This window comes from Anomaloglossus baeobatrachus, chromosome 3 (assembly GCF_048569485.1).
Source record: "Anomaloglossus baeobatrachus isolate aAnoBae1 chromosome 3, aAnoBae1.hap1, whole genome shotgun sequence".
Lineage (NCBI taxonomy): Eukaryota > Metazoa > Chordata > Amphibia > Anura > Aromobatidae > Anomaloglossus > Anomaloglossus baeobatrachus.
The window spans coordinates 273173918-273187968 of record NC_134355.1 but is presented as its reverse complement, the minus strand read 5'-3'; the positions used below and the strand labels follow the sequence as shown (position 1 = coordinate 273187968).

General features: G+C 41.1%; 1 protein-coding gene across 2 annotated transcripts in view; it reads left to right on the top strand.

Moving 5' to 3' along the window:
- The window catches only part of PDE7B (phosphodiesterase 7B), a 532107-nt gene extending 518770 nt beyond the window's left edge, over positions 1-13337 (top strand). For both annotated transcript variants that reach the window (XM_075339855.1, XM_075339854.1), the window contains 5 exons: positions 455-546; positions 1882-2026; positions 4148-4244; positions 6495-6575; positions 12065-13337. In XM_075339855.1, coding sequence (XP_075195970.1) covers positions 455-546; positions 1882-2026; positions 4148-4244; positions 6495-6575; positions 12065-12279 — 630 coding nt within the window. In that variant the 3' untranslated portion in view covers positions 12280-13337. The remainder of the gene's footprint in view (positions 1-454; positions 547-1881; positions 2027-4147; positions 4245-6494; positions 6576-12064) is intronic.
- Positions 13338-14051: the final 714 nt, after the last annotated feature.

The following is a 14051-nucleotide window of genomic DNA, read 5'->3' as shown; positions in this document are numbered from 1 at the left end:
CTTGTCGTTCCTGGTTCCAGCGCTGAGCCTCTAACCTTGCTCCTTGTGTCTGGAATTGGCTGAGGCACTGACTTCATGTCAACAGTGCAGCCGCCGATCAGTGAGCTCAGTAGCTCTGCCCGTATAGACAAAACACCCTTGTCAGTGTTGCTGAGCTCACTGATTGGCTGCACCTCTGTCAATACGACGTTAGCCAATACTCCTGGAGCGGCACCAGTGACCCAGTGCTGACCAGGAAACAGTGAGTACAGTGCAGTCATGAACATGCCAAAACTGCTCCTCAGTACAGTCATGCAATTCAGGAGGAATAAGATCATAACAATGTAATTGGTTTATCATATTTAGTGGGGTAAACACTACACTGACTAGACGATAGGTTACCTTATATTAATAATACCCTGTGATTAATTTTTGACAATGTATATTTTTGTATTTTATTGCTCTCCTGCTATAGAACACATCAGTTTTAGAAAACCATCACTGGAGATCCACTGTAGGCATGCTGAGAGAATCAAGGTTATTTGCACATTTGTCAAAGGAAACAACGTAAGTATTATGAAACCCTGTAACTTTATTATTATTATTTCCTTCAAAATATTTGTTTTTACATTCTAAAACGCAAAGTAAATTTGTAATCACTTTCACATCCCTTCATACATTTTGTTCTCATACTTTATTCAGGGTCATAGAGTTTTGTAAAAGATAAAGAAAAAACACACAAACCGTACAGGACATATTTTTATCTTAAAATGGGATTGCCATTGAGTAAACTAGAACATGATGTTTTCAGTGTTTCCAAATAAATATTTTTAGATATGCCAAAATGTATCTTACTGTTGTAGATTAGGCCAGTATCAGACAAGAGTATGGAAAACTATCCTATTTACATTCAGAAAACTTGGACAATTTCACCCATATTGTCATTTGTATTGCCATCCATGTGTTTGTATTTTAAGGCCGGTTTCAGACATCCGGCATTTCACCACTTTGCTGGATCTGTCACACTCCAGTACAGTGTAATACAGTACAATGTTATCACAGCAAGCTCCGGTCACATGCTGTCATGTATGGGGAGATAAGGTATGCACTCCAGTGACTATGTAAGGGGAATACATGGAATAGCAGAAACTGCTGTGTGAATACTGACTTGAAAAATCCAATAGCTATATGTAAGAGTGAAAATGTGAAAAATGGAATCTGCATTACTGCCATGAACATATGAATCAAGAGAAATTTAGCTACTGAAGCTAAATTTCTCTTGATTCATATGATCATGGCAGTAATGCAGATTCCATTTTTCACATTTTCACTCTTACATATAGCTATTGGATTTTTCAAGTCAGTATTCACACAGCAGTTTCTGCTATTCCATGTATTCCCCTTACATAGTCACTGGTGTGTATACCTTATCTCCCCATAGTGATGTTTTTTTAGGTTTTTGCACCCAGTTCAGACTTAGAATGGTGTTCCAAACGTTATTCCTTATTATTACATGCCGTCATGTGACCGAAGCATGTGACCGAAGCTTGCCGCTATGCCATTGTACTGTATTGCACTGTACTGGAGTGTGACGGATCCGGCAAAGCGGCGAAATGCTGGATGTGTGAAACCGGCCTAAGCACAGTCAGAATGACTGCTAATGATACTTAAAAAAAAAAGAAACAGTTAAAGAGTTTGTCCACTATTACAAAAAAAGTCTGCTCTTTCCCAGAACAGCTCCACTCATGTCCAATGGAGGTCTAGTTCCCCAGCTAGACTAGACGGCCCACTAGAATCCATGTCACAACAAATGGGGCTGCACTTCATATAGGGAAACATTGACTTTAACATGGGTGTTTTTTGGTTGTCATTAGTCACCCCAACCATTTGATGTCATTTCAGGCTGGATATTGAACAACAATTGGGTTCTTTAATATTATCGACAGACATAAATCGTCAAAATGAATTTCTAAGCCGTTTTAAAGATCATCTTGTCAATAAAGATCTCATTCTAACAGATACAGACCACCGGCATTTTATGTTACAGGTAAAAATAATATCTTAGTCTAAAGCATACATTTCCTTGCTTGCTTAGTTTATAAATAAGCAGCTTGACTATTGTTAAATGAGTGAGTCACTTTTTGGCCAAATTTGAACAATGTCCTAAACTTAAATGTTCTGACAAGTGATGAGAGAGCACTACCATGCTCAGGTGCCTGGCACTCATAAAGAGCAGTTAAATACTCTGATGGGCTCGACTCGAATACCCGAGTATAATGGAAGTCAACAGAAGACTCGATCATTTTTCAGGAAGATTTCCTGGAAAAATGCTCATGTCCCCAATTAACCTCCATTATACTCAGGTACTCAAGTTGTGCCCATCCAAGCATCCAACTGCTCATGACAACTACCGAGCACCAGAGCATTCTACTGCTGGCTCATCTCTAGTTTTGACATAAGCAGTCATAACTACCCACATTGCTTACCTTTTGCTGCATTTTAAAGCCCCCCGGGCATCCACAGATCAGTGATATATGTACTGGATGGTGGCACGGGGGGATTTATAGTAATTGAGGAGGCTGTGGTCAAGTGGCTTACCCTTGTGATCACTTTTCCCGCTCTGTCCCTTTCTGTGCACTGACTGAAAACATTGTTTGCTTGTTTTTAAATCTGCCATACTCTAGAGAGATCGCTCTTTTCATTAAATGCTAATTGCTATGGTCTTTACCAAGGGGGAATTGTAATTGCAAGTTTTCAGGGAATACAGGCCCATTATTTTGTCTGTTTTTACCCAGGCCTGTGTGCCCTGAAAATTTGCAATTATAATATAGCTAGTTAGGCAGTAAGGTATCCTGTAATACCTTGAGACTAAAACACTTTGGGCAGTTATACATCAGTTTCTGCTTGTGCACTGCACAGGGAACCGTACATCGAACATGGTTCAGATCTTTAGTGTCTATGGTACCTGGTACAATGATGCAGTGATGGGCAATTACTGTTCCCTCACGGATGAATGGTCAGTCGCCTTCCCACGTGATGATGACGTAGGAAGGAATCACGAGAGACAGCAGGCATGGTGTTGTAAATCACAAGAAACCGTTAGTTTTAATAGCAGTAGGCTGATAGCAGATTGGTGGTACAATTTTGATGGTTACACTTCTGTTAGTCACAGAGTCACGATTTTTATAGGGTTCCAGTATGAACAATAATAGCAGCAGATACAGCCATACTTTGAATAAGTGGGGAGTGCTACACAGTACGCTCTTCGAGGACAGCCAGTAGGCCCTATAACACGCTGGAGTCCTATACTAACACTCTGGATCTCTTCTTCCACTCTGCAGGGCTATGATACCCTAGTGGGCCTCCAAATCCCAATACCCTCCATTTGTCATAACATGTACTGTAGCATGGTTCCGATCTTCACTGTCGGCCACTAACTTCTGAGATTCCACAGAAAACTGTGTACACTGGGGGACCAGGGCATTTCTCCTTCAGGGGTAGACATCCATTACAGCTAGGTTCTTAATTCTCCTTATCTTTAGAGCTGTTCTCCATGCTGTGCTACACTTTCTCAGATAGTTCTGCTGTGTATGCCTGCTGGAACATGGAGAGCTAAGTCTCCCACATACTGGCTGTGGCTGCTCTTCTGCTACTCTACCAAACTAGCAGCCATGTTGTTGAATTTTATGAACAGTATGAAATGTTATTAAAAGGGCACCAAACATCCTTGGAGACTTGATGTATGGACCAATTTTGGCTAGGTTCACATTAAACCTCAAGCACTACATCTGGGTTTCTGTGGGAATCCGACATGTTCCCTTGGGAACGTGGACATAGTCATTCATTTGAATGGAGCCAATTGAGTCACTGTGTACACATGGCCTCTGTCCTGGCAGTATTTGTCTTTCTCTAACATGCCGAAATACTTGCTTTATTTGGCTTTAGCATTGTATACCATTACTTACCTGCACCAATATTTATTAGGGTACATCCAATTGGTTCACAGCCAGTTCCTGCAAAATGTAATATTGAACACCCTGGAGCCATGTAGTACTGTATACCGGGGCAGAAGGACTGTGATAGGGCCTTCAGTTACATTAATTTTCAGACATGACATGATTACTCAGTATTCTTACCTCATTGTTACTGAACTGGATTGTTCTTTCAGATTGCCCTGAAGTGTGCTGACATCTGCAATCCTTGCCGTGTGTGGGAGCTGAGCAAGCAGTGGAGTGAGCGAGTCTGCGAAGAATTCTACAAACAAGGTTAGATATTGCCAGAAATTTACAGCAGTGTGTCCAGAATTCCTGAGCCAAACCAATAACTCCCAGCCATTTTTTAAACAAAGGTTAAAAGATACTCTCAGGACAAAGCCAGGTCTCCAGAACAAAGTGAATTACCATAGCTTGCATTCATTTCTGTAATTACGCAGTAGATGCGATGAGCTTCTTACAAAAGACTCTACGATGAATTTTGGGAGACCCAGTGTCTTGCAGCATTTATTAAACATGGAATATGAGAAACTTTCATAACATTTAATTTTTTTCTGCTAATAATGAAACTTACAAAAGAGAGATATACAGTGTATTCTTCTTATGGGAGTTCTACATCCTCCAAATCCTTATACACAGTCACGTACCATCATGGCATTGTGAATTTCATAGTTATGAGTATTGATGTGGATATTATAGTTGGCTCTGAACCATGATTTTACTTAAATGTTCTACATCTTACATAAACTAAAAGGGCCTAATACATATTACATGGTTGTTAGATAAACTGTGTCCCTCAAGTCCAAAAAAAAATATAACTTTTAATATATAAATTAAAACCAGGGGATATAATACAAACAAAACAATGAAAAACCCTCCAGAGATACTGCAAGGGTCAAAACACTGCTGTCAATGCGGCAAGAATGGTAAAATGCACTAACAATGATAGCAGAGAGTAACAAGGTACAAGGGTGATTTTTTACACCCCACATCTAAATGCAGATCTGGCTTCTACCTCTGTTTAGGAGGTGTATTTGTTGTGCTCCGGTTTAAATGAAGCTCCCCTGATGAGTCCAAAATGAAACGTGTAGGGAGGGAGACTCTTGAGCTCGCCACCTGCGGGTCAGTAATTAAGGGGTACAGTGCAGCTATATGTGATAGCTCCACATTGGAGATCCAGCAGTTCTTCCATGAACATCTGTACTGGAGCAAGACAACACACCGGTGAGATTGTTCCTTTTTTGACGTAAAAAATATTTCTTGGGTGTTTGTTAATCATATATACCCATTTTTACATGAGGTATGAAATATAGAAATAGAAAAATAGAAATATTTGGGTAACATTTTGCATTTAGTTGTGGGGTGTAAAAAATCACCCTTCTACCTTGTTACTCTCTGCTATCATTGTTAGTGCATTTTACCATTCTTGCCGCATTGATAGCAGTGTCTTGACCCTTGCAGTATCTCTGGAGGGTTTTTCATTGTTTTGTTTGTATTGTATCCCCTGGTTTTAATTTATATATTAAAAGTTATATTTTATTTTTACCCAGCTATTATTTGTTCACACTTTGGGGTAATTGCGTTTTGCTATTTAGTCCCCCATGTCCACCATACAGTGGAACGCTCTGGTCAACCAAGCACTCCAATGTTCTCTATGAGAGAACCGCTGCCACATTCCTCTAGCAGTGGCTTATCTCCCCGAGATGAAAAAGAATCTGCCTTTGGAAAACCCACATTTTTCTCACCTCATCACCTGTTGGTGAGAGTTGGAAGACCTCCATACACAACTTTTCATATTTAAAGTTGGAAAAGTTGGGTATAGTTTAGGTCTATCTAAAGGTCCCCGTAGACATTAGTCAAAAGTCGGGTGAAGGATCTTCTAACTTTAGTCAAATGTGTAAATGGAGGCTTTTAGATGGACAAAAATGCCATACAACTCACCTAAATTTAGACATAAAAAGCAGGGACAGTAAACCAGTGATTGGTAATGACCCAAATAGTGGGGCTCCAAGCAGTTGTACATCATGGATTGGTGGTAGAACTCTGCATTATATTGTACTCCTGTTATTCCTTTATGACAATTTGATTAGTGAATTAATTTTATACTGTCAGCATTGATTTGAAAGTCTTTTGAGATGCCCCAAATTTGTTATTTCATGGGGAATGCAAGAATTTACTAAAACAGAGTTGTCAGGCGAACTGATAGATGATGTGGCCAGAGTCACAGTGTAGTCCAAATCTAAATCAATGGCACAATACAATGTTCAGGAACACACAAATGTACTTCTCCCCAATATGTGTCTCACTAAATCACTGTGTATGGTTGCATTTATAGAATCAAATAGTTTCCTACTTTATGTAACTGAAAAGGGTAACATGCAGCACGAGATGCCTATTAAATACCTCTCTAATTCTGTGAATTTTAATTCTGGACCCTTGACTCCACCTTGGCATGTAATGTGTATGCAGTCGGTGAGAAAGGCAATATTGGGGAACTAAAATACATTTTTATTTGCTTCATAGGAGACCTTGAACGGAAGTATGGCCTAGAAATAAGCCCACTTTGCAATCAGCAAAAGGATTCAATACCCAATATACAAATTGGTGAGTGCACTTGAAATCATTATTATCGTATTCAACAGTACACATAATAACAGCAGATAGTATGTCAAAGAGCAAACCTATAATCAAAAGTAAGCATTTATTAATGAAAGAAATTTGCAGAATGAATGTTATATAAGCTAAAGCAATGCTGAATTGCAACCCTAAGCGATCAAAATTAGTGATGGGAGAACCCGCAGGTACACAGGATCGGCGGGACCAACCTGATTTTTTAAAAAAAAACCTGGTTGGGGCCTGGAATTAATCCAGATATCTGTCCGGACACCGATCCCCATTTAAGTCTATGGAACCCGAATGATGCACTTTAAAATGGTGGTAGAAAGGTCTAGGGGGATGAGAGCAGACGCATTATACTTATCAGTCTCCACATGGCTGTAACACTATTTCCAGGTCCGCCCATTATATTCATGGATATGCACCGCTTTCCCCACCGACCGGCAGTCCCAGCATCTGTGATTGGTTGCAGTCAGACCGCACCCCCATCCTGTGTGACGGCGTGTCTGACTGCTTGCAATCAGAGATGCTGTGAGCGTGTCTATATTGGTGTAAAAATTAATAAATTAAAAAATTGGCATAGGCTACAGGCTGCAGCCCCCAGCTGTGTGCTTATCTTGGCTGTGTATCAAAATAAGAGAAACCCCATGCTGAATTTTTTTTAAATTATTTAAATAAATAATTTTAGAAATCTTTGTGCAGTCCCCCCCCCCAATTTTGATACCCAGCCCTGATAAAGCCGACGGCTAGGGGCTGGTATTCTCAGGCTGGGAAGGCCCATGGTTAATTGCCCCACCAGCCTAAAAATAGCTGCCCAGAATTGTCGCATCCATTAGATACAACAATCCCAGAACTTTACCTGACTCCTCCCAATTGCCGTAGAGCAGTGGCAATCGGGGTAATAAGGGGTTAATGATAGCTCACAGCTGCCACTAAGCCCTAGATTAGTAATGGGATGGTCTATGATACCCCCCATTATTAATCTGTAAGTGAAAGGAATAAACACAAACACCGAAAAAATCCTTTATTTGAAATAAAATACAAAAAAACACCCTCATGTACCACTTTTATAGTCCGGATCCGCCCATCACTAATCAAAATATAATAAATATCACAGTTAAAGTTAAAATTGAAATAACATAATATGAAAATCTTAAAGGTGCTATCACTATAAGAAACGGGTTCAGGAGCCAAGCCTGCTATAAATAGCAAGAGTACTGGCTGTATTACATAGTCAGCATGCGACAAAACCTCTGGTTGTATCAGTTTAATATCTTAAATACAGCTGTCAAGCAGAGGCATTTAACAAGACTCCACCATGGCAATGGTCACTCAACGTGAGCATGGGCTGTCTATCATATGCCATGCCTGCTGCGGTCTTACTGAATACCCGATGTATGCCATGTTACAACTCCTATGAAGCCCAGCTATCATAAGAGTTTGTCCATTTCACAATCCACTGTGATACTATAGGATTGCAAAATATTGAATGAAGGGGACTAATAAAAAAAGGGAAAAAACATTTATAAATGATTAAAAAAACAAAACTAGCACAATGGAGAAAATAAAAAATTAACATATATGGTACCTCACATGCATTAATGGCTCAAATTAATAAGATGTATAAATATTTTTTCAATAAGATGACTGGTGAAATGGAAAAAAATGTAGATCAAACTGCTCAAACCATAAATCCCCTTTCAAATGCAATCAAAACTTTGTATATATCTCAAAGTGGTATCAATAAAAACAACTCAATGCGCAAAAAAACAAGCCCACACACAGCTCCATTAATAAAACAATAAAAGTTATGGATCTAAAAAAAATGGCAACAAAAGGCAATTTTTATTTATTTTTAATTTTTTAACTACTAAAATATAAGGAAAACCTTATGTTTGGTATCAGCATAATGAAACTGATCTGCAGAATTATACTACCAGGTCACTTTTACTGCACAATGAACACAATAAAAATAAAATACAAAAATCAATAGCAAAATTGTAAATTTTTTTTTCCCTGTTTTCAAGTACACTTTACAGCAAAATGACTGGTGTTAGTCAAAACTGTAATTTGTCCTAGAAAAAACAAGACCTTAGGCTCTGTGCGCACTAGAAATGTGAATTTTCTCAAGAAAATTTCTTGAGAAACTTCTGGGAGTGGAAGATTTCCGCACCTGCGGAAAAATCCGCGGGAAAAACCCATGCGGATTTGCCGCGGATTTACCGCGGATTTACCGCAGGTTGGTCCCTGCTGTTTTGCAATAAATAATATAGATAATCGATAGACAGATAATGGATAGAGTGAAAGATGGATAGATGAATAGATAGATAGATAGATAGATAGATAGATGAGAAAGACCTATATAATGTCCCACCCCCCTGCATATTCTAAGCTGGCACCCTTTAGTGACTTTCATGTGGCACTAAAGGGTGCTTAGCCTTGTATTTAGCCATAAAACAAATAAATAATTAAAAAAAAACTGACGTGAGGTCCCCCCATCTTTTGTAGCCAGCTAAGGTAAAGCAGACGGCTGCAGCCTGCAAACCACAGCTGGCAGCTTCACCTTGGCTGGTAATCCAAAATAGAGGGCACCCCACGCTGTTATTTTACATTAAATAAATAATTTAAAACAAAAAACATGGGGTCCCCCCCAAATTGGATCACCAGCCAAGGTAAAGCGGACAGCTGTGGTCTGGTATTCTCAGACTAGGGAGGTCCACTGTTATTGGACACTCCCAAACCTAAAAATAACAGGCCGCAGCCGCCCCAGAAGTGGCGCATCCATTAGACGTGCCAATTCTGACGCTTCGCCCCAACTCATCCCGTTGCCCTGGTGCGTTGGCAAACGAGGTAATATATGGGGTTGATGCCAGATGTGTAATGTCACCTGGCATCAAGCCCTGGGGTTTGTGAGGTCAGGCGTCTATCAGATACCCGATATCACCAACCCAGTCAGTAAGAAATAAAAAATAGACAACAAAAAAAGTTTTATTTGAAAAAACACTCCCCAATACATTCCCTCTTTAACCAATTTATTGAAAAGAACAATCAATTCCACGTCCGGCGTAATCCAATAAGGAGGGGGGGGTGCACGGCGATCCATACCATAGTCGCTGTCTCAGTCAATGAAGAACAGAATGTTCCCCATTGGCTGGGAGAGCAATGCAGTGACCTGAGCTAACATCAATAGCCCAGGTCACTGCATGGGATGCAGAGCGCTGCCATCAGGAGCATAGATGAGATCATTACCTGCTGTGATGATCTCCTGTACTGCTGACGTCAGAGCTGTCACTGACTTCTATGCCCGCCGCATTGTCAGACGTATCGCGAGATCCCGTGACGTCACCGCTAGTGACAGTCTCGGGCCGCCCGCGAGACGGGCATAGACAGCAGTGACAGCGGTGACGTCAGGAGGCAGGAGATCGTCACAGCAGGTAATGATCTCACCTCCTGACAGCAGCGATCATCATCCCCGCGGCTGCCAGCACTGCAGGGTGTCAGTGTCTGCCTGCGCTGCCGCGTGACAAGCTGCTGATACTGCGGGCAGACACTGACACCCTGCAGTGCAGTGTCAGTGTCTGCCTGTGTCAGTGTCTGCCTGCGCTGCAGCGTGACAAGCTGCCGATACTGCGGGCACACACTGACACTGCAGGGTGACAAGCTGCGGACACTGCGGGCAGACACTGACACCCTGCAGTGCAGGCAGCCGCGAGGCTGGAGCGGGACACAGACTGCACGGGCACCTGGAGGTTGCACGGAAGCGCTTCTGTGCGGCGTCCAGGGAGTGTGACGTCTGTGTTTACTCTGCTCCGCTTCCTCTTCCTGGCATAATGACATCGCTTCCTGCAAAACCGCAGGCAGCGATGAGCATTACCGCAGGTAAATCGCGGCTATACCGGGGGTATACCGCACATCATTTGCTACCTGCGGTATACCCCCGGAATTTCGCGATTACATTACAGTGAATGGAGTGAAATTCCGGGGGTATTCCGCAGGTACCTGCGGAAAATAATGGACATGCTCATTTTCTCAAGAAAGTTTCTTGAGAAAATCTTCTCAAGGAAATTTCTTGAGAAAAATCCGCAGTGTGCGCACAGCTATTTTTTTTTCTCATAGGATTTGCTGGGAAATGTCTGCACAAAGATTGCAGACATTTCTCAAGAAATTTCCGCAGCAAATCCGCGGGCAAAACGGCCTAGTGCGCACAGAGCCTTATACAGTTTTGTTGATAGAAAAGGTTCTTGGAAAAGGGGAAGGATAAAACAAAAGTGCAAGAATGAAAAATGGCCTGGCTCTTAAAAGGTTAATCCTGGTTTGTCTTAGGCCTCTGCCACACTCACGTGCCTCCAGTACGTGTGTGCCTTTTTTTTCACGTACCGGAGACATGGGCCCACGTGGTCCTATATATTATTATTGTTTTGGACGCACGTAAGCATTCAGGAACGGAACGAGTGTCCGTTCCCTACTAACGTGTGTCCGTTTTTTAAAAACGCTGACATGTCCGTGTTGCTCCAGCAGCACGGGTGTTACACGGCCCACACCCGTACCACACAGATGTAGTGTGGATGCGGGCCCGTGTGACACGTGCCGGAGAAAGACATGTGTCAGTGTAAAAATAATAAAAACACATACCTCCACCAGACCTGCAGTCTCTGCCGCGGCTGTCCCCTGCATCCGACCCCCAGTGAATTTGAACAACGCTTCTCCTTCACTGGGGGCCAGACGCAGCGTCAGCGGGGCGTGGCTTTGGCCGCATTATTACGTATAACACATGGAGAATACGTACGTGCCATAAACACGGCACACGGGAAGCAAACCACCCCTTTAACACGTACGTGACAAAAACGTTAAGTTTTGTCACGTAAGTGTGGCACAAGCCTTAAACAAAACACTTGCAATTGTCACATTAATGCCAGGGTCACACAAGTGTTGATTATGTCATGCGAGAGAATGGGATCGACTATGGCAATGATACCCCAATCAAACTCCAAGTGTCAGCTTACCGATACCCTTGGGAAGGAGAATCCGAGCACAATGTCAGGAGATGATGGAGAAGAAAATTCTGCCAAATGCTCCTGTGTTCTCTATGAGAAAGCCGCTGCCAGATTATTCTGGTGGCAGCTAATCTCAGCAAAGAAAAGGCTGGGCAGTCCAAATTCGGACATTCTGGACACTTATCTGTACATCACCTGTCGGAAAGAGAGTTGGGAGCCCATATACACATTAGACTGTTGGCCAAACCCACCAGTATGGGTATAATTTACTCTTACATGTACGGGAGCCTTTAGTCAACTAATAAAAAGATATCACCAAAAGGGTAAAATAAACTCTCTGGGGTTTTGCTGATAATGTTTTTGCAGCCACCCAATTTCATCCTTAACTGGAAAATATTAAACTAAAGCTACATTTGTTGTCTTTCCAGGTCAGCTCCTCATTTGCATTTCTTAATATTCTTTTTTTCTTTCTTTTGTCCTTAGGCTTTATAAACTACATTGCAGAGCCACTGTTTATGGAGTGGGCAAAATTTACAGGAGACACTCCTCTATCTGTAAATATGTTAAGTCACCTCAGGAAGAACAAGTCTAAGTGGAGAGCGCTTACACATAAGCAACGCAGCAAGAGCAAAGATCGATCGGGGCCAGTAACTGAAGACAAAGGCAACCAAAATATCAGTGAAGGTGGAGCTCCCTAGTGACCAGATCTTCTATTGTCTTTGTTGCCTTTTCCTTAGCTGCTTTCAATGAAGAGGGATTCTTATCAACCTCAGGTGGGCTGTTGTTGCTTTTTACAACAGGTCTAAGAGAGGTCAGAAGGAAGCAGAGTATAGTAATCTGGGTAACAGTGGTTACTCACTGTCTGGTATCATGTTATATCAGCCTTTCGAGCATCTCATTCATTTCAGCCTGGGCAACACCAGCACCCTTATTCTCCTGTGATCAATCTGTCTGATTAGACACGAGGACACAGGGATAGGCGGTTTCTCCTGAATGAACCTTCCAACTAGAGAATGCCATATGCAGACTAATGTAGCGAAACATAGCACTTTTCTACTGCGTTTCATGAAAACTACCCCCAACCTCTTGAGTGACATCCAACATTGTTCACGAGCAAATACAAAATAATGAACAAAACCACAGCAGAATGGGGAAAAAAACACCAGCATCAACTGTACTCAGAAGAGATCTATGTGACAAGACAACTTTATACGAATATGTAAAGTATCGCAAGCAAGATATGCTCTTTATTTCTACTTTTTATATTGTCTAGCTCAGAACAAAAGGTATAAATGAAGCACTACCCACACTTCCCTACAAATGTACAGACACTTTTGAATGTTTTCACACCACTTTGGATTTAGCAAGCACCACTCCGTGAAACGAGAGTTGGAATAAACTGTGGTCTGGACTTGTTTGGCTTTTACAACTCATGGCCACTTTATCACAAAGGGTTTATAAATGTCATTACAGCAGATGTATTTTATTATTATTATTTTTTTTTTTTTTTTTTTTTTTTTTGCATCTGCTCTATTTTCTGTATCTGCTCTATTTTCTGTATATACAGAGCTACTGATCCCCATGCCAAAATACTGACGAGTTGTGAAATGCTACCTGTACAGATATTGGCACTGTGAACAGAAAAATGTTACTTTTAAGAGAAAATATATATATATATATTATAGCATCTGTAAATATGGTATATAGATGATTTCTAATAGAGCGCTCATTTACAGATAAAGGCCTTAAATTTGAACTTGTTATGTTTCAGTCATTGTATTATCCACCTAATTCACTAATGCCTTTGGTCAAACTTCAACATTTTCTGCATGGATGGTCACTATAAAGTCAAACACTAGGGCTTCTTTACCAATATTGCTAGCACTGTAAGTATATTCAATCACAGCGATGACATTGACTGTATGTATCTATAGTTAAGCAACAATGAAATGAAGTGTCTGATTGAGGTGAAACGTTGCAAACAAGATAAGTCCTGAACTTCACAGTCGTGAAGTAGATAATTCTCCATCATACATTTAAAGTGTAACCGCTATTTTCATTTTTATTTCATCCATCAATAATTCACATGAAAATAAGCAACTTTGTTGTATATCCTATCTGACAAATTTGCTTCTTTCTCTGCCAGAATTAGTCAGCTATTATTATTATTATTATTATTATTTATTATTATAGCACCATTTATAGTAAAAACATGAACAATAATCATGAACAGTACAAGACACAGACCGGTACAGGAAGAGAGAGGACCCTGCCCACAAGGTCTCACAGTCTACAGGCAAAATTCTTAAGTCTCAGGGAAAATCTGTATTCAATTCAATTCTTTCCCATTACTAAGATAGTAGATGGCAGTTGTTACTGATGTTGAGGCGGTGTAGCTCTTCCTCTAGCTAACTTTGCCTCTAGCTGATCCTTCTGCCTCTAGCTTCTCCATAGCCTCTACCTTTTCCCT